This window comes from Dreissena polymorpha, chromosome 11 (genome assembly GCF_020536995.1).
Source record: "Dreissena polymorpha isolate Duluth1 chromosome 11, UMN_Dpol_1.0, whole genome shotgun sequence".
Taxonomy (NCBI): Eukaryota; Metazoa; Mollusca; class Bivalvia; order Myida; family Dreissenidae; genus Dreissena; species Dreissena polymorpha.
In genome coordinates this window covers 84850624-84872147 of record NC_068365.1, presented here as the reverse complement: position 1 = coordinate 84872147, position 21524 = coordinate 84850624, and the positions used below count along the sequence as shown (strand labels likewise).

The following is a 21524-nucleotide window of genomic DNA, read 5'->3' as shown; positions in this document are numbered from 1 at the left end:
CCCTCTGTTCGACTGTTCATTGCACGTCACCGACTTTTCAGGTGGTTAATCGTAGAAAACTATACAACAGCCAGTCTATTTCCGGACCAGGTATTTGAGTTTTAGCAACAAGATTGTAACTTGTTTTAATTACTTACAATATATTGTACACGTATGCACACGATTAAATGAGGATCGCATGACTCGATGAAATAGGAAATCATGACTGCGCACTGTATATCATGTTCGCATACAGAGTACCTACTGTTAACGACTTCAACCTATGATCAATGTCGTTTATATCCCGTGTATAAGCCTAAGCCCCGGTATATATATATCAAAATATATACTTAATTGATGCAATATTTTCTTTTCACTAGTGTTCAATGTAAACGCCTTTACATTCATGTATACCTGGGTTATTAATAGTTTCAAGCAAATAATAAGCATAATTATTCACATATTTGTAGAACTGATGAAATGTTTTATTTGTTATGTCCGCTTAATTAATATCAGTCATCGAGCTATAATAGTTTGTTAAAAAATATTTTTTTCACTGCATATAGTTTGTTAATGCGTCTCTTTGTAACGGTTAGTAACGAATACCAGTTTATAAACACTACAATGTGCATTTTTCAGTAACAAATAACTTGAACTTAAAAGGGACCTTTCTACAGATTTTCGCAGATAATAAAGTGTGTCATTAGATGTTTTATATTAAAAATGTAAACATTGAATTTAAAACGCCCCAGTACAAAACAAGAAATACAATTAAAGAAAGAAACAAAATAACCCTCAGCTTAGCTCGAACCACTGACACCTGGAGTAAACGTCGAACGCTAAGACCACTCGGCCATCTTTGCTCATAGAATATGTGATGTATTTTATAATAAATATCACCAATCCTCGTAATGTCACAAGGTATACCGACAACAACATAACTTTCCAAATTAGTCAATGGTTTCGCGTTGCAACGCTTAATACTTTTGAGGTTTGTAAATCGTCAAATATGCATATAATGGATATTTAAGAGCATTGTTAATGTTCAGTATTACTGTTTTCTCACACAATCATAAATGCGACGAACATTTGCGAATCTGGAACATTATTTTTAACTACATGTCAGAGAGCTGCCATGACACGGGTCCAATATCAAAAGGACCAAAATATTACACAAGGTAAACGGCACTTCTTTTATAAAACTGGTCCTAATAATTCATATGCCTACTCAACCCAACTCGACTAAATTGGCCTTTTGGTATCTTATTTGTAGTAGAACGCTTGATGCCAAAATTTAGACACATCCCAATTCCTAATACCCGCACACTTTTACTTTAATCGAGACATGCCTCTTCGCTTCTTTCTTCTGTTTTCCTGTTTTCTGTTCCTGTCCCCCTACACTATGCTTCTTGGAGCACCTCATTGCGTCTGGTACAATTTCGAATACTTATCAAAACTGCCGATGGTTTCGGTGTTGTTTCTCGTGCCTAACGTCAGTGAATTCTTCAACGAAAGAATAATATGATGTCTAGTAAGTGTTGTTTTTGCACGAGAAACATACGACTCAAATATAAATGGCGTCTTGTAATTTCTTTCTTTTTCACCATGGTCCTCTTTTCTGTAGAGATGTATTCTATCCTACATCATCTGCAAACTATCACGGTCGCAAGACCATTAACATCGTATACCCATTCAAAGACCACAATCTCGGAAACTCACCGATACAATATCAATCTGACGTGCATGTTTCTAAAATTCCTGATTTCTTCATTCGGGTCTGCTATCGCCTTCATGTTCCTACTTATATTATTATTATGTGGTGACATCGGCCCTAATCCCGGTCCTTTTTTCCACAAAGAACCCAGAGTCTGCTTCAACATCAATTACCCCTTCTGTTCAATCAGTTGATGTAAGTAACCATTTATCCTTTATGTACTACAACGTCCAAAGTATCCTAAAACAAATTAGACATTTAATATACCGAATTTAAGGATTTTGATATGTTGTCGTCCTCAAAAATATGGATTAACGAAACGTTCCAAACACAAGATCTGATTTTCCACCTCCCCTGAAAGAAAAGATCGGGCGGGAGACAGCCACGGTGGTGTCCTAGTCTACGTTAAAAGTAATTTATCTTACAAAAGACGCACTGACCTCGAAATAAATGGTACTGAATCAATCTGGATCGACCTTAGTACCTTTTCCAAACGTACCCTATTCGGTGTATTTTACAGACCACCAGATACATCGGCACATATACACTCAGCTATAGAAAACTCTATACATCTTGATGATGACACAATGACCCTAACAACAAACTCAAACAGCTATGCAACCAATGCGGCCTCTACCAAACCATTAATAACCCTACCAATTACACCGAGAGTTCCTCTTCAACAATTGATATTATACTCACCTCTGATCCTTATCTTATTCACTCATCGGGGGTTGAAGACCCCTATCTTGATACAAATATTAGATATCACTGTCCTATCTATGGTCTTCTTAACTTTAAAAAGGCACATAAACGCACATTTAAGCGTCATATATGGCTTTTCGATCAGGGCAACTACGAAACGCTCCGCGAAGTAATGGCTAATACAGACTGGGACGCAAAGAAGCATTACGACCTTAATACATATTCAAAAAAAATAAGTACATAATATCTATGGCGAAAAACCATATTCCAAACAGGCTAATAACAATTCGCCCATTTGAACCACCCTGGATAACCTACACATAAAAACTCTGATTCGGTGTCGACGACGGTTGTTTCGCAAAGCCAAACAAACAACCCTTTGAACGCGACTAGGGTAAAGTCAGAACTATGCGAAACAAAATCGTTGCCGAAATTAGACGCGCTAAACTAAATCACCAAGAAAATTTGCCTGAAAAGATTCAATCTGCGCCAAATTCTAGATCATGGTCATGGTCATTTTTAAAATCTTTATTCGACCTAATGCGAATTCATCTATACCCTCACTTATCGATAAAGATTCAATAATTGAAGACGACACACAAAAGGCTACTTCTTTACTGAAGAAACGCTCCTTGACGAGTCAGAAGCAGCTAACCTAAGCTACTACACTTATCAGAACAACGAATCTCTGAGTTCTCTTGTGGTTACTCCAACCGAAATCGAATCAGTATTATGAGGCCTACCCTTAAACAAAGCTGCTGGCCCAAATTCAGTCAACAATCGCATCCTAAGAGAACTTTGAACTGAACACTCTGTTCCCCTTAGTGATGTTTTTAATACTTCTTTACGCAACTCTGTATTCCCAGAACCATAGAAAGAAGCTTGTGTCACCCCAATATCAAATCAGGAGACTCATCTAACCCAGCCAACTATCGTCCTATTTCTCTACTAAGCACACTTGGAAAAGTATTTGAAAGAATTGTATTCAAACATACATTTAACTTTCTAAACACCCTTCATACTCTTTCCCCGTTACAATCTGGATTCGTTCCTGGTGACTCAACAATAATTCAGCTAACGTTTCTTTATAACTTCTTTAGCGAGACTATCGACTCTGGAAAAGAGGTCAGAGCTATATTCTGCGATATTAGCAAAGCATTCGACCGTGTATGGCATAAGGGATTATTGTTCAAGCTTAACAATATAGGCATAAGAGGCAGTCTTTTATCTTTGTACAAATCTTACCTTACAAACCGCAGAATCCAATTGTCTCATATCAACGCTAGAGTACCACAGGGCTCTATTTTAGGGCCTCTGCTTTGTTTAATCTTTATTAATGATATTGTTATAGATATTAAAGACAACATCAGGTTATTTGCCGACGACAAAAGCCTTTATGTTGTAGTCGACAATCCAGCTCACGCTACAGCTACACTTAACTCGGATCTCGAAAGAATCAACAAATGGGCTAAAACATGGCTTGTCTGTTTCAATCCTAAGAAAACATAGTCAACGATTATAAGTCGCAAGAAAAGCATAATTCAACATCCCCCTGTATATATGAATAACGTCCCAATTAGCGAAGTCACAAAAAATAAACACCTAGGGCTTAATTTAACTAAAGACCTTAACTGGGGCACCCATATTGAGTACATTGTTAATAAGGCCTACACTAGAATAAACATTATTAAAAAGTTAAAATTTAATTAAGACCGTTCCTCATTGGAAAAAATAAACTTATCATTTATACGTCCTTTACTCGAATAATGAACTGCTCATTACAAGACCAAGAAACGTTTGAAAGCGTCCAAATTTAGGATGCGCGAATAGTCACCGGTGCAACGCAATTAGTCTCAATTCAAAAGCTTATACAAGAAGTCGGATGGGAAACTCTAAGTTATCGTAGAGCAAAACATAAACTCAATACTTTTTACAAAATGAATAATAACCTAACCCATCTTATCTTTCTGACTTGTGTACACCCATGAATACCAACGACCGCTATAATTTAAGGAATTCTCACACACTTTACACCCCAAGAGCTAGAACTGAGCTCTACTACAACTCTTTTATCTTATCCACTACTCGTGCTTACAATAGCCTTCCAACTGAAATCTCGAACGCAACTTCCATCATCTCATTTCGAAAAGGTATTCCATCATCAGTGGTCAAAATTCCAAAATACTATTACTATGGCAAACGTAAATCCCAGATAATGCAAACGCGACTACGCACAAACTGCAGTGTGCTGTCACAAGATCTACGTAGTAAAAACATAATACAATCACCTCTTTGCTCCTGTGGCGAAGAATGAAACAGCTAGCCATTATTGTGTGCACTGTCCATTGTACTCGACCATTCGAGTGCGGCTCTTGAATTCAGTATCACACTTCTGCATACCCTCAACCAAGGTATTGCTTTTTGGAAATCCTCTTCTTTCTTTGGAGGCCAACTGCAATATTTTTGCAGCAGTACATACCTTTATTGACAAATCTAAACGCTTCGATAAGACGCCGACGCCTTTGGTACCAAGTTCTCTCATAATCTTCATGTGCTCCCCAACTCCCTTCTTACTCCTGCTCCAACCTCGTTCTTCTTACACTTAGTCAGTTCCCATCTCTCTATCTATTCCCTTCTTTCCCTATCTCTTTCTGCAAGTATATTCCACCTTAACCACTCGACATTAACATCTGTATCAATTGAAATTCTTCTTGCCTAATGCATCGTTTTTCTACATGCTCGTCGAACGACTTACAATAAGCTTAGTTTAGCTTCCAGGTCAATCCACATATTACTGTGTATATTAAACATGTATATACATTCCGAAATAAATATGTTTAAACCAATTAACAAAAACGTGAAAAGGTCCATGTAAGGAAAACCGTTTAACAATATATTGGCATATGTTACTTTTACGTGTAAGTGTTAGTACTCTCCCATGTTTAAGCAAAGACGGTATTTTGTTGATAGCGTTCTTACTTTCATTTCACAGAGTTATATTGTTTAAATCAAACTATTTAGTCACTTAATGGGAAATCTTGAGCGCCACAAACTATCTCAAGTAGGTGAATAGTTGCGCAAAGGTGTTTCCTTAAGCTACTCAGTACAAAGGTAAGTTACCTTCCGGAACAGGATTGGGACATAAAAATCTACAGACGGAAAAGGTACAAATCGACTCTTTTACATACAAATGCCAATAGTTATGTATACACTTTAAAAAATACACTGTATTATTTCTTAAAGTGATCACTATATTGTTCAATTTAAGAAACGTGATTGAAAATATTGCTATTACTCATCTATACATCGATTGTTTGTGTTGTGGGCAACGTTGGTAATAATGAGGATGCGAAATACTTTAATTTCGCATCAACGCAGATCATTTTCTGTGTGTGTAATATGTCGACATTTATAAATGTACCATGGTGATCCAATAAAATTCAATACGGACATGTCCATTAATAGTACGTTCTTATCAAATGTAGTTTTGCTCTAAGATTAAAGTCTTATATTATATGATTGGCAACCGCAAGCGATAATGCTGAACGTTTTTAAATAACTATATAAGCGCGTTTGAGATTGGCGTTACTCTAAACGGTGTGATTAGGTAAGGACTAATGAAGCCGTTATGTTTTTAATCATATGAACTGCTCTGAAACTGGAAATAATACGCTATTAGAAGAGTCAAAATGCTGTTCGAAAGGGAACTTACGGAAATCGGAAATATAATTATGATGATGATGAATCGTACCCCATGCTGTATTTAGCTTCGGAAACTATCGGCGTCTGGTTCTCTATTGCGATATTATTCATGTTGTTCTGTTTGTATATACACAATTGGTGATATCTGAAAATGCCTTGCATAATTATGTAGTGAAATTTCAAAGTTGGTGACATATCATATTGATGATACTTATACGTGTGGCATGGTTTGATGTAAACATGCAACTAAGTTTCCATATTGTTGATGCTCACTAAGCATAACTTTATTAGTTAAAATCGAACTAAACATGTACAAAGCATTTCATATGCACTAAACACGTTAATAATTGACACGCTTTTTTTACAGAACCACGCGTTTTAATGTAAATACGTCTGTCGTCTATATTGGCATATGCTCTATACTCCTGTTTGTTGGGCCAGACAAAACAAATACAACATTTCAGCAAGTATATGCTTTAATATCGGCGCAAAACTAAAATCGGTAAATGCATCTTTTAAACAATAAGCATCTTCCGGTTAATTCAGTCCATCCCTTGTAATGCAGTATTTCGTTGTCAACTTACGTTGCATTTGTTTACTTAAGTAATTTAACTAATATAAACATATACATATAATTTTAAAACATGAGCATGGTCTGACATAAAGGCTTGTCACTTATATCATATGCCATTGGCAGATAACAGTTTTACTGATGCGTGTGTCAGTTCAATTCTGAATACAGAGGTACATACAGTTTCTGGAAAGACTTGAACTCAACGTTGGACCTGAATGCTTACAAATGCATGTAAATAATTCTACCACACGATTATAGGAAGTGTATATGAGGCTGTGGATGCATTGATTAATGAATAGTACAGTGCATTGTGAGTGACGCGTTCTTGTTTACAGCTTTTTTAATTTATTCAAGGGCCATGATACATTGCATATCCACTTCAGGAAAAAACGCACACCATTTAACATTACTTATACCAACATGAGGTCATCAACATGAAAACCCGTATTGTATTCGTTTGTGTTTGTTATTGTTATATTTGAATTCATATGCATTCATTTAATAAATTCATATGTTGTATAATGCGCACGTGTGCTTCTTTATTAAAATAAACGCCTCATGGTCGTAAAGCTCGTAATTTATTATATGTAATATTGTATATCAAAGACATAATATCCTTCCTATACGCATTATATTTACATGTCTTTGTATACAGTTGAAATCGGTTGTGGAGCTTGTTGTTGCGAACAGAAGAGAGCGAGTTTTAAGGCGGTATTATGTATCCATGTGATATAATGCAAACCTGGCCATAGAACAATGTGTCTGGTTACCGGATTCATTTTTAAATTGCAACACATATATCACGATTTAATTCTTTGTTTGTGCGTTTTCCGTGTGGCTCATTCAGTAGTTGATTATAACTCAGAACAAAATTGTTGTGCTGCTGCACGCGTTTCTAGTATCACATTTGTATTGATTAATCTTTGTCATGAACATAATGAAATATAAGTGCCTTCTTGTAACCGATGTTGCAAGATTAGTCAGTATAATACATTAATTTGCGGACACCAGACGATTACAATGAGTTAAGTTTAATCTCATTTAGTTTGAAATAGCATCATTATTGATGAAACCTGATCAAATAAGAGATAAGAGATAAGAGATTTGAGCATTGTTAAAGATAAACCTTCAATCATGTTTTGCAATTCTTAAACAGGGTAAAACATAATTGGCGATGGTGATCCACCTGTAAATAGCGTTTGTTAACCTGGTGCCTATCATTGTTTCCAGTTATACGAATCATTTTCTTGGCACCATATCACGCTTAGCTGGTCTTAAATAACCTGACACTTTCCGTTAGATAACACTGGTTTGCTGCTGCTTTGTTTATATGTTGAAGGGCTCATTATTCGTGTTCATATATTTGCTAATTTGCTAGCAATTCCTTAGTATACATTTAGCAAAGGTTCAGACCTTCGGGTAAATTACAACTTTCGTTTTTGGTAAATAAATGTTCACACGATGTAAGCTATATATTTTGATACGAAATGCAAATGCAATGAAAAGAAGAATCATGCAACTAGCAGGCTTTTTAGAACAGTTATGAGCCGTGTTACTAAATTGTGAATAAAACAAATCCGCAGTCCATATACCGTTTTCGGTTTTTTTGAAGACTACAATATATATTAGGAGCGACATAAACTAATTTTATTTTACACACGACAGGAATATTTAACATTGTCAAATATTTGTTCAGATCTTTTATTGTAAAATGGCTTCTCAACATTGAAATTACTTATCTTACGGTATTTCACATTCTACGACGTGTGCTAGCTAATTGATCGATACAATTTTCAGGCACTCGACCTTAATAACTATAATGATAACATAGTACATAGTTTATACAATTAGTGAACTATAACATACATCATTACGCTTCATATGATCGTATGTTAATGTCAAATGTCCTTTATACAGATTAATTATAAGACATACTACCAATTGTTTAGATAGGCAATTTATTTATGCACACAGGTTTAATTAGGTCTTACATATGACGGCATTTGAGTGTGGATTAGTCACGTTATGACACGTGTGAAGGTACATACATGTAAGCACCATTTGTAATATTTAATGCATATGAAAGTATTTCCGTTTGGGATATGATTGTATTACTGTGTTATCTACTGTATCTTAGTTAAAACGCAAATATGCGTAACTAAGCCTTATATAAGCTTTAACATATTGAACGCATATGTTTTCCTTCGATAGTGATCATAAAAATAAATATCAACATTGTGATAACATGTTTATTAGTTTAAAATACCATAATGGATAAATGGAATACACCAGCATTTGTAGAAATAAATACGTTTCATTTTGTCGTATAAATGTTTTTTTTACAATTAATGAAAAACGCCAAAAGGTTGTACACTTGCATACGCATTCCCTTAGGATGAAACTTATACAAACACGCTTTAACAAAGATTGACACTAAACAAGGAACTGTCAGAGTATATTAGCAAATAAATTAATTAATTAAATACTCATCAAAGACGTAAATTAAAATACACTTGCGTCTTTTGTTAACTATCTCATTCCATATACAGATTTATTTTTTTAATATGGTCGTTCCATATTTGACGTTATAAGAAACCTCTATCCTATATGTACACTCTTAATCGTATAATTGCCTTGGCGCACTATTTAAGTATTCAATATCCAATACATTTACGTTACCCTGTTTTTTTATTGTTTACATGGTTAATATGTATGCCCAATTTCCTATCACGTTTCGTAATGTTATACCGCGCATTGTGTTTGCATTGGATATGCACTTAATATTTGCCATTATGTCCATACTTCATTTACGTTGTGACATGAACTATGCCCATGATACGATATATTGTTTCATATAACTCGCATGCGAGCATGTGAACAATAAAATGAGATTTTCGTTTTACTCTTTAGCTTTTAAAGTGTATCCTTTAATGGGTAAACATTCGTTTTTCGAACAGTTGCTTGTTTTCTAATAAAAAAACAACATTTTAACGACTCAAATCGTTCGTATCGTCCATATCTAAAGACCCTATGTAACACTGTTTTGTATATATGTTTTTGTTTTACAAAATCACAGCACCTCCTATAGCAGTACACACACACAGCAATATTATCATACAAATATGACCAAAAATTGCCCTTCAGTGGATTAGAGTTGTTTGTGTAATGCCCAAATGAGTTATCCCATAATGAACGTATATTGCTTGTGTTATTCCTTATCTTATGGAATCAAACCCAGTTTTAAATAATATCCGAATATTTGTAAAATGAGTAGTCCGCAGCTACTTCAGCATATATTATCACAGTATCAGTATGATTATTGTAAACACTATTACAATTGAAACAATTGAACATATACCGATCATAGTCGCATTACAACGACTCGAGTCGCATTCATGTGTTGATGGATTCTATGTCGTTCTGCGCAATGCTGTTAACTTATTTGAGTCGTGCTCAGTGAAAAATTCGATTAATACATGTGCTTAAAGTGTCGATCCAAATTAGCCTGTGCAGTCCCAACATGCTAGTCAGAGACGACAATTTCCGAAAACAAAATCTAGATTTTTGCTAAGAAAATACTTTTTAAAACAAAAATAACATAAAAGCGAAATGTTTCAGCCCTAATTAGCCTTGCGGACTACACAGGCTAATCTAGGACGACAATTTACGCATTTGAATTAAACCCCATTTTCGCACAGCACGGCATGTTTAATGTGACATATGTGTATTTATGCCAACTCGTGTCTGTAATGTGTTACATGGTGTAAAGAATCAACTACTTATCATTCACACAACATTGAAACATAATACAATAAACAACTGCTCTAAACATTAAACAAATACATATGTTTTTTTTTTATATAAACATACATTTGTTTTTGTGTGTGTTATGTTGTTCCATACTGCAATGCTCTATGATGATATTTAAATAGTTATTGCTTCGTTCGGAGTCAACACGCCGAAAGGCTAATACACTATGTATTGTTCTCAATTTACGTCAAACAACCCTGCCCATGATATGTATTAACAAACAAATATCACTTTGTAAACGGTCATTAATCCTTCACTCTTGCATGCAGCTCACCGACTGGTCAAACTACGTTGGTTTATGATAGTAAACTTCATGACCGACAGTCTATTTCAGGAGCAGGTATTTGAGCTTTAGAATGCTAGTTACCTGTTTGGCTACTAATATACCATGTACAAGTAAAGACACAATCAATACGACAGACATGACTTGATGAGATAGGAAAACACGCATACTTAGATAATGTTTCCATAGTGTGTGTTTATTTTGCACGATTCCAACATATGATTAACTTCGTTTATGGCACATATATCAACCTAAGCCTATATATAAATATCGAATTACATGTATATCAATATATCCGCAAGCAACGCAGTCGCATTTGTATGTTACTGCCCTGTGTAAGTTCATGTACATGCATGCTTTTAAGTGGGATTTTCCGGATTGTAGACACTTAATAAGCATCATTATTCAGATGTTTTGTTTAACTAATTTAATGTGTCTACTGATTTGTATTGTGTCTTCTCTGTCAATAATACTTAAGATCATTCATCGTGTTATAATATTAAAATTGTTAAAAAATTGTGTTTAGTTTTTTTTTAATCTATTGTGTTAATTGTTCTGTTTCAACGGTTAGGCATAATATTGTTTTAAGATAACTAATTGCATTTTTCAGTTATAAATTGCCTTCATTTTAAGGAAATGACGATCCTGTATCAATGTTTTCTAAGGGTTTAGTAGTAATTGCTCTTTGTTCAAAGAAGATATACTGTTGATCCTGTTTTCGTTAAATTTATTCATAGTTCAGATCTGTTTTATTTTGTTACACTGTTATGAATTCAACTAGTGATTCGTTGAATTGAAATGCGAGACGCACTGTCGCAGATAAGTAAACATTTCCGCCACGACATGTATTTATTTTGAACACGCATTGGGGATTTACTGTCCGGAACAGGTTTGGAACAGGCCCACTAATCGATCGACATAAGGACACGGGCTTAAATGACTGGAATGCATCTGAATGCCGATATGTAAGTGTATTTTTGTATATACATCCAATATTGGTTGCATAGGCTTTGGGAAATGAGTATCACGTACAAAACTCGTTTAACTTGTTTAGGACTCAAGTCGAATCCGCCTTGCCTTATACGTTAATGAAGTTTTGCTTTGTATTACAGCGACACGGTCATTTAAATATATATGATGGGTATGGCTTTAATACAATACGGGCATAATTATATGTACTTATGTAATGTTATGTTAATGTTATAATACTGACTGTGTATGTTCGGCAACCAGACAAGCTAATATCCGCATGTGTGATTAAATTTTTCTGCGTCGCTCTAAACAGTGGGCCCTGAAACAACTTTTTTCCAGGTCGAAATAAATTTCATGCAAACAAGGAACACAAGCTATAATAAGGCTTAACATAAACTGCTGTTTAATAGTGAACAAATGATATTAGGCTGTACATGTATTGAGTGAAGGAATAATATAACTCCAGAAATTTAGCACAAATTTCGTTCTTGTAAACATCTTCTGCAAAACCGTTCTATCTGTTTGAAGTGATCAATTATCTAAATACTTCAGGGCTACATTACAAAACACAATTTGACACTAATATCATCATCATCATCACTATCATTATTATTAACAACATCGTGATTATTATCACTGCAATCATTATCATCATTTCAATTATTATTTTTTTCAATTTATGTTTATTTAAATCGTTGTCTTATCATAGTAACCATGAACTGGATAATCATCACCAATTGTTTTATAATCATTATTGTAGTTTAACCTAAAGTATTTAAACAGCATAATTATAATAAACATTCAATAACAGCTTCTTAAATCATTCGTGTTATAATTGTTCACGTTGTCCAATACATATTGTTTTACTGTTGATTGGCGGTTTAACTTTTTAGAGCAACCATGGATTGCACGTAATATCTCAATGATTATTTTCCAATATTGCACACTCATTTCAAATGCCCGTTACTAAAACAACACAGTTCAAAGCATGTTGTGTGTCCATAATTTGTTACAGCGTTGCTATTTTTTATAAACTTTGTTTTTATAAACTTAGATGCGATATATTGTTTTTGTTTAGTTTTCGCAAACTGATTCTGACATACACGATACTGCCCATATATCCGGAACATGTTCATGACAGCACATCACGTTAAGATATTTATGAAATCATGTATGATAGAACAATCGCCGATATTTAACCCGGGTATTCACGATTGTTTGCAATGGAATGGAACACTCTAATGATAGTACATCACTTTTGAATAGTCCTGCACAACTTCACGGCAGGTCAATCAACGCAACTAATTCCGGGCATGTATATGATGCTTTACTTTGGCAAGGGATTCGTATTTCATATATGGTCATTGTCAAGTATTTTGTAGCATTTAAGAATTTAACAACGCGTCGTTACATGAAATACATTAAAACAACTTCATTGATCGGTAAATATATTTTAAATAACATTTTAAGTATTTAGTATAATGCCTAATTCATGGTGATACTACAAAGAAACATATACATATACACGAGTGATCTTTAAAAGAAATTAATGCACATAATGCACTTGTTTGATTTCCGTTTGCATATTTTGGCAGAGATTCTAAAGTTATCACAATAGTCTTAATCATGCATAATTCATCTCGCAATTTCTGTACACAATAATACAAATTGTGTGCATTTGAAAGACATGTTTTGTATTTTAGACGATCGATTTGTTTCTATGGTTTATCCTAGCATGCCCAATCATGCCAAATAACATATATTACCAAATGCCATTACCGTTTGTGTGATTGTAATCCCTTTGAACTTATAACAGTATCAGCATGTTTGCAGTATATTTTATTACCTATGTTTTTGATATTTTCATCGTGCTAATTAACTTGTCAATGACATTTTATTTGATATGTGAACGTATCTATGGGTATTATGAAATATGTTTGTTGTTTAATCTTTCCTGAACAAATGGTACCATTCACGAGAAAGCGATGTATATGGGACAGACACGCATTTAAGCAGTTTGTCAACCCTTAAATAAAAACATATACACAACCTAACTGAGTTTAATGACTCATCTATTAATATTGCAGGTTAAGTTATCTTCAAGTGTTGATTATAATACATTTACGCTATCAGTCTATCCGTGCAGTGCACTGATCATTAACAATTATCGCGTATATATGCATACATTTGATTTTTCCACCGTTATATTTTGCATGCCTACGCTATTTAGCATATACATGTGGATTCTGCTCTCACAAGTCGGCTTTGTGCATGACCATATCTGACGGCACATTTTAATGCAAACATAACAACCTTGTGGAAGGACTCGTACGTGATACTAGCCTTAACATCGCTCTGAAAACATTCGCATCAACCTAACATTTTATGAAAAAAATATATTAAAAAATCCATGATAACGGCGTTTCATCTGCCCAGAAATTATGTACATGTATGGCCCGTGTGTGTGTGTTATTTTATTTTTTTAAGAAAACATTAATTTAGAAACGGGTGTGTTTTACTTACAATAACTGTGCTATTCCACAAAATACAAATCTTTAGTAAATAATAATTACATAAAGGATCAAGCTTGGTTTGAACCGGAAACCATCGATTTTGTATTACGATTCAATTTACGGTATTATCTTCTAAAAATTCATTCTTGTTTGTTCTTGCGATTCACTATCTACCCAAGTGAACTATTATTTGTATTTTTCACATAAGTTACCATCATTGTAAGAGAGACTATATATCACCCAAAGGAGATCATTATTATAAGAATTTATGTCGTTGAATGACCTATTGATACTAATATTTTAGTTCATTTTAGAACACGAAATAAACAGTAGCGTGAGCCTTTTAGCAAAACATATATTGTGAATTATACAAGGAACCAAGCGCTTCGTAATTGCACATCAAACGAATGATACGGCATTCAATAAATGTACCATTATGTGTTTATAATTGAAAACATAGTTCGTTGAAACTATTCTTATTAATTACTCTCTTAAACAATCTTTATATCCGTTGTGAAACATACCTACCATTCTTACTTATAAAGAATCGCAATATACTCGTTTGTTCATCTTCAAAATACGATTTAGTAAACTCGGTACTTTTTATCTTGAAAAACAAGTAAAGTTTTGTTCTTTTAACGAAACGTATTTCTCCTAATAGTATACGTTATTTTACAAACATGGGATTTAACCAAAGTACAACATTGTTCGAAGTAGTAAGGACTTTAATTGAAAAACTTAATAAAAATATTGCTATAGTTATAGCATATTTAAAGACGTATGTTGCAATGAAAGTTGTGTTATATCTAGAATTTGATAATTTTTGGTATTTAGCTAGAACCATCTATTGTGGATAGAAAAGTAAAATAAAAATCATGGGTCACCGGTGGTGTTCATTTTTTATTCGCACTTGAACAAGAAGCCTATTTCAGCATATTTTTTATCAAAAAAGGTACTAAGTTAACCAATTAAGTAAATTACAAAGAAAATTGCTAAAAACAACCTCTATTTCTCTCAAAATATATCATACTGATTCAATTTGACTGCAAATTCGATTTAAAAATCGATCGAATGATTTATGTTTAAACAACAACAAAAACAACATACTTTTACATATGTAAATGAGTAAAATGCACACGAGTCATTTTTATTTTTACTAAGAATATAAACTTGCCTATACGTACATAATAGTAGCAGCTTTAATGGATGAATATAAAATGCACCATTCCTTCCCCAGTTGTGTTGATACTACGGTATTTCTTACACGCAATGTTTTCATAAACTTCCGAACGAATCTCAATCATAATTCGGGAAATGTGAACGTTTGGGATTTAAAGAAAGTCTCTTCTTAGCAAAATCCAGTTTAGGCGGAAAGTGTTGTCCCTGCTTAGCCTGTGCGGACTTCACCGACTAATCTGGAACGACACTTTACGCACATGCATTAAACCCCCTTTTAACATCTGCTAGTCTGCTACCAGTAACTACATTTAATCTGACGAATTTGCGCTGTGAAATGTATTGTTTAAAGGAATGCCCATTACATTGACCGTTTTGAGTATGTGTACTCAGGTCAATAAGGGCAACATCATTTAAAGATACAAGTACAATTATACAATTGATATTCGTCTTCTCCGTGGGAAAAAACCCGGCCGAAACGAAATAAGGAGATAAGTCTAGCTCATTTATTCAGATAAATGTTATGTGTATGGAAGAAAGGGTTGTATATTATATAATATACTCAAATACTGATAAAATATAATCGAATAAAAAATATTCGATTTATATAAAGTAGTACATCATGATATTATATTATATAATATCAATTATTCAAATCGAATAGATTAAAATAGAATCCAAAAAATTATAAAATAATCTAATAGACATAAAATTCAAATAGAAGCATACAGTATCGCAAGGTATCGTATATGATCGATAAAAAGTGAATATAATTGAATAGATTGGAATAGTATCGAATAGAAACAAATATCGCACAAATAATCGAATATAATATATTCGAACATAACAATATAATCGCATTAAATAGAGTATAACAGAGTAGCAATATAATATTATATAGCAAATATCACATTATATATAATTATTCTATAGCATATAAGATTTTAGATATATATATATATATATATATATATATATATATATATATATATATATATATATATATATATATATATATATATATATATATATATATATATATATATATAATATAATATTTTTCACATACACAAACAGTATTCTTTGATGTATTAAGAATGATTTAAATCATTTAAATATGTTTTCACATACACAAACAGTATTCTTTGATGTATTAAGAATGATTTAAATCATTTAAAACTGTGCATTTATAAAGGCTTTACAATCAAGACGTAACACAAAAGTAAAGCGAGCGTAAAAACAACATTAATACAGTCAGATCATAATCAGCAAAACAACCCAAACAAACAACAAATAGGAATAGTGTGGGCCTGTCCTAGTTTCTTGTTTTAAAATCCTTAACCGTCGTCGAATAATGACAATGAAATAGTTCGCTTTGCATTTAAGCCACTATCCTATCACGTGGCTGGAAGTTGAATAAAACGCCGTGCCCAATAATCTCAATACCACACGCGCTCCGTTGGCTGTACAAGCCACTAAGTTCTCACATAACCGGTAGAAGAAAACATGGCCAATAATTGTTGTTGCTTGGATATGCATAAAGCAGTTAGTATATTGAATATGTGCGCATAACTTTCGCGTTTAATTTTGTGCTTTTTATGGATATGTGTAAAACCACGGTTTAAAGGGTTTTAGTTAATTGTGTGATTTTACTAATGTCCATTGGAATTGGTTAGGGCATTTTGTAAAGTAAGTATTACACATGACAATTTACTAGATTTCTGCACAGTTTTTTTATTATCTGGGGACCTTTCGATCTTGGTGTTTTACAACCGGTTTAAGGTCATTAGCCTGGCAGACAAATGCCATAAGGGGCATGGATTATCACGTTATTGAATAGGTTACCATATATTCCGGTACTCTACAGCGGTTTCACCCAACAAATGATATCGTATCCATATTATAATTTGGTTGTTTTTAATATCATTTGTATGTACCATTTTAGGTATGATATTGAAAAGATGTGAAGTTGTTCTTATTTAAAAGAGGAGAAAGAAAAGAGTAAATCACAATAAAATAACTAGCATTTATTTATTAATTGGTTTTATTTCAATATAAAAATTGACAAACGCACAGAACATGTATGTCTCTTTATTTTCAGACAATCGTGCTTTTTGAATAGTTTTCGTATCTTAAGTTTCGGAAAAACATATTTTTTTGTAAGTGTCCGAAAACATAGAGTAATTGCTGTTTTTGTCGTATTTCTTTTAACAATAACGATATGAAACTATATTTTATGTTGGTATTATATTTATGCAATGCATTATTGTCACAATGAACTGATCAGTTGGATGAAATAATGATCCATGATTATAAGATTATATACATACAATCACATTTAGTAGTTTATGTCTTAAACTCCCCGGTAAACTCGATAAAATAATCTTCGTCCAAGAATTATTTTCACGGAATGTATTTTAAATGCTCGAACATGATTAAACGAATAAACGAATAATGGGTCGCATGTGTTGGTGATGGGAATATCAATTATAACGTATACGTTAGTGCGCAATCATTTAATTAGTAAATTGTCGGCAAAACATTCCGAAGTTCATTCATTTCCGTAAATGAAGTTTATGTTTTTCAGACAATAATGACGCTATCGACTCTGCGTTGCGGTTACATCTAATGTAACATGTTTTATTGACAAACAAGGTTGACGCCAATAATGCTCCTTTAGTTCTGTAAAATGTTTATCGATTGGTTATATATTGTTTTTCGCACATCAATGCACTCGCACTAGAAGGAAAAATCTACCGCCGGCATATTCATCATGAGTCTTGCCGGAACAGATTTGTTTACGTGTTTGTTCATTATGCCGTTTACGGAGGCGGTTGTGTTTCTTGAATACAAAGCGCCAAACAACCTTAATTAAAATAATTATTTTGTATCAATACATTGAATTTGCGGACAACAGTTTGAAATGAGAGCGTCGCTTAATATAAAACTGCGACGTTCAGTACAATCAGCGTGCAGACTGACTACATTACGAAGGGGGCAATAAAAACACAAACACATATATGTGTTATATATGGCTCAACTTTATACATACATGTACATATTTTGAGAAAAAAATAAAATAATAAAGTCACGAACATGTATACGAAAGTGACACATTATAGTCATACGTTATGCTGCAACATTGATAATAAACATTCGATTCATTGATCAGTAGCTGGAAATGTTTGGATATATGACCACACTAGTTTATTGATTGCCCAAGGCTTAAGTAGTTAATCTTTGCATGCCTCGTTCACAAATAGATGTGCTAACACAGAACTGGTACACTAAAGTATTGATTTGACGTTTCGACTGGTCCAATGTTATACAGCTTGTAATCTGAAATATGTATAAACGTATCGTTTTCTTCTATTTTCAGGGTGTTCGACAACGCAATATGACACAGTTTTGGGCTATTTGATTCGTTTGAAAAATACAGAATCAGCTTGAAGTTCATATTTGTTTATTTTCTAAACGTTACACAGAATGGAAGACCCTTCAATAGTAACTGTCATGTTTATGTTGTCGCTGTTTGCCGTACTTGGAACAATAGGTAATTCGCTTGTGCTTTATATTTACTCGCACAAGAAGGAAAAATCTACCGCCGGCATATTCATCATGAGTCTTGCCGGAACCGATTTGTTTACGTGTTTGTTCATTATGCCGTTTACGGAGGCGGTTGTGTTTCTTGAATACAAATTGAAATATGACGTCGCGTGCAGAATTTATATGTTCTTCATAACGTGCAATATCCCTTTTGCAGCTTTTATTATGGTCGCAATAGCATTTGACAGATATTTTTGTATATGTCATCCGTTCTGGCACGTTTTAAATATCGTCCGTGCAAAGGTTATTGTGGTTTGTCTCTTGATACTTGCCTCAGCCTTTGGGCTTATAACAGCGATTGCACATGGGACGTATAGTTACGGGGTTTTTAACAGCACTGTAATTCAGAAAGTAAACATTCCCCAACTGAACAACAATCTGAATGTATCCTTCACACAGATGCCGATTGACAATCACTCTGCAAACGAAACTTTGTATGTGTCGTACTTAAATAACGTATACGCAAACAACGCCTCGTTAATCGACCTTGAACAGGATAACGCACACAGAAATTACACGATTATCCAAAGAGAAGACATAATTCATAACGGCATATGCATGCCAAATGATATTCTCATCGGTCCAGGATTCCTTAGCACATATCAACGAGTCTACGCGGGGACGTATCTGCTCTCATTCATCGTGGTGTTCGTGCTGTATGGCCTCATTTATAGGTCAATACATAAGCATAGAGCGAAGCGAAGCAAGAGGAAACGATCAAGCCTTTATCCTTTAACTGGGGTAGGGTAAAATAAAAACATATTTTGTTGTTTAGAAAAATGCAGTTACAAAGAAATTGTTTTCGTTAATATTAGAGAGAGTGATAATAACATCGATTTAGTGAGAGTAAATTTAATATGTGGTATTTTCTCACTTAAACGTTTCATCTTTAAATGAGTCAATAAAAAGACAATAATGTTGTGTTTTTGTTTAAGGTATTCCATGCACATTTTGCTTACTATTAACATGAAACCAGCTGTTTAACTAGTATTTATTTAGAACGTGTACCAGAACAAACATACTCACATGTACATAATATACTGCGATATAAAGATGTATCTGTGAATAGCAGCAACTAATCATATACTATTGAACAGATTGCCATACCGTTTCAGATTGAATTCTCCAACGTTGAAACACAGTTTACGGCAGTCACACATGTTAATCCCCATAACAAACATCGGAGTTCTAACAGCCTTGAAAACGGTGAGGCGGTAGACGGCGATGGCGAGTGCTTGCCGGAATTGCAGCCTATGCGTCAAATAGCGAAATCGAATCCACGCGCGATGTTCATAAAAGAGAAAACACTTATGGCAAATATTCGGACAGCCATAATGCTGTTTGTTGTCACAATTGTGTTTCTTATTGCGTTTCTGCCAGCCTGGTTAATGGGATTAGCCATTCTGGACTACAATCAAGTCATCTTTTATATGTATTTTATCTACCATACGACGAATCCTTTCATTTACGCATTTATGAACAAGTCGTTCAGAGACGATCTTGGAAAAGTTATCAAATGCCAAAGCATGCCTATTGTACGATAAGTATACGTATTTTTTATATTTTGAATGCTCCTTTTTCATGTTGAATCAATATAGTTATTGTGTATAGTATTGTCGGATTGAATATGGGGCTAATTATATATTTATTTATTTATTTAAATATTTTTATTCATGGATTTTTTTATTTACGTTATCTCGTTTAACAAGCTTTATTTACTTTTTCTCTATTTTTAAAACAGCCAACTTGTAAAATAATAATTGATATAAGTCAAGTTTATATGAAAACACATTAATAATAATAAGTTTACCGTGTGTAAATGTTAAGCACTTGTCAATCGACGTGAATTCTAAATGTTATTTAAAATAACCAAATGAACATTATTCGCAACAACCATATCAACTCGCTTCGCAGAGAAAATACATGCTATTATGATGTGCATTTTTGTGTAAAATAAATTATGTACACAATCTTGTAATTGTCAATGCACGTTTCTTCCAATCAAAATGAGTGTGCTTTTCCATACGAATGTTTTTTTATTTAGTTTTATATCTTGAACGACACCAAATACCGTTAAGTCATTGGGCTGAAGCAATTGTATTGTTGTCAATAACCTGACAATACGTGTTTATATATATATATATATATATATATATATATATTTAATTATATTGGTCATTGCACGTTTTAAAAGAAGGTGTGCAACTGGTTCAAGGATTTTCGAACAAAACTCGATGGCGTAGTTGACGAATGTCACATTGCAAACATAAAGAAGTTTCGGATTTTATGTCCACTATAACAGACTTGTAATGTTATCCCCTTAAGACAACAAATACTTCTGCAAAAAATGGACTTTCTGGTTGCGTGGCAAGTCTTATGTTTCCGATGCAATCCATGAAATATTTTGGCTAAAACATGTTAGTATAATTTGCAACTTAGTTTGACGATACTGAGGTTAGCTTGTTTATTTGGATTGTGTGACAGTCCTAT

The 21524-nt window shown here is 33.6% G+C and overlaps 1 protein-coding gene across 1 annotated transcript; it reads left to right on the top strand.

Annotated features, from left to right (window-relative positions):
- Positions 1 to 1098: 1098 nt before the first annotated feature.
- Positions 1099 to 20578, top strand: LOC127849994 (cholecystokinin receptor type A-like). The gene is made up of 4 exons (XM_052382728.1): positions 1099 to 1157; positions 17398 to 17429; positions 18934 to 19775; positions 20150 to 20578. The coding sequence occupies exons 1-4, from the start codon at positions 1099 to 1101 to the stop codon at positions 20576 to 20578; spliced, it is 1362 nt and encodes a 453-aa protein (XP_052238688.1).
- The last annotated feature ends 946 nt before the right edge of the window (positions 20579 to 21524 follow it).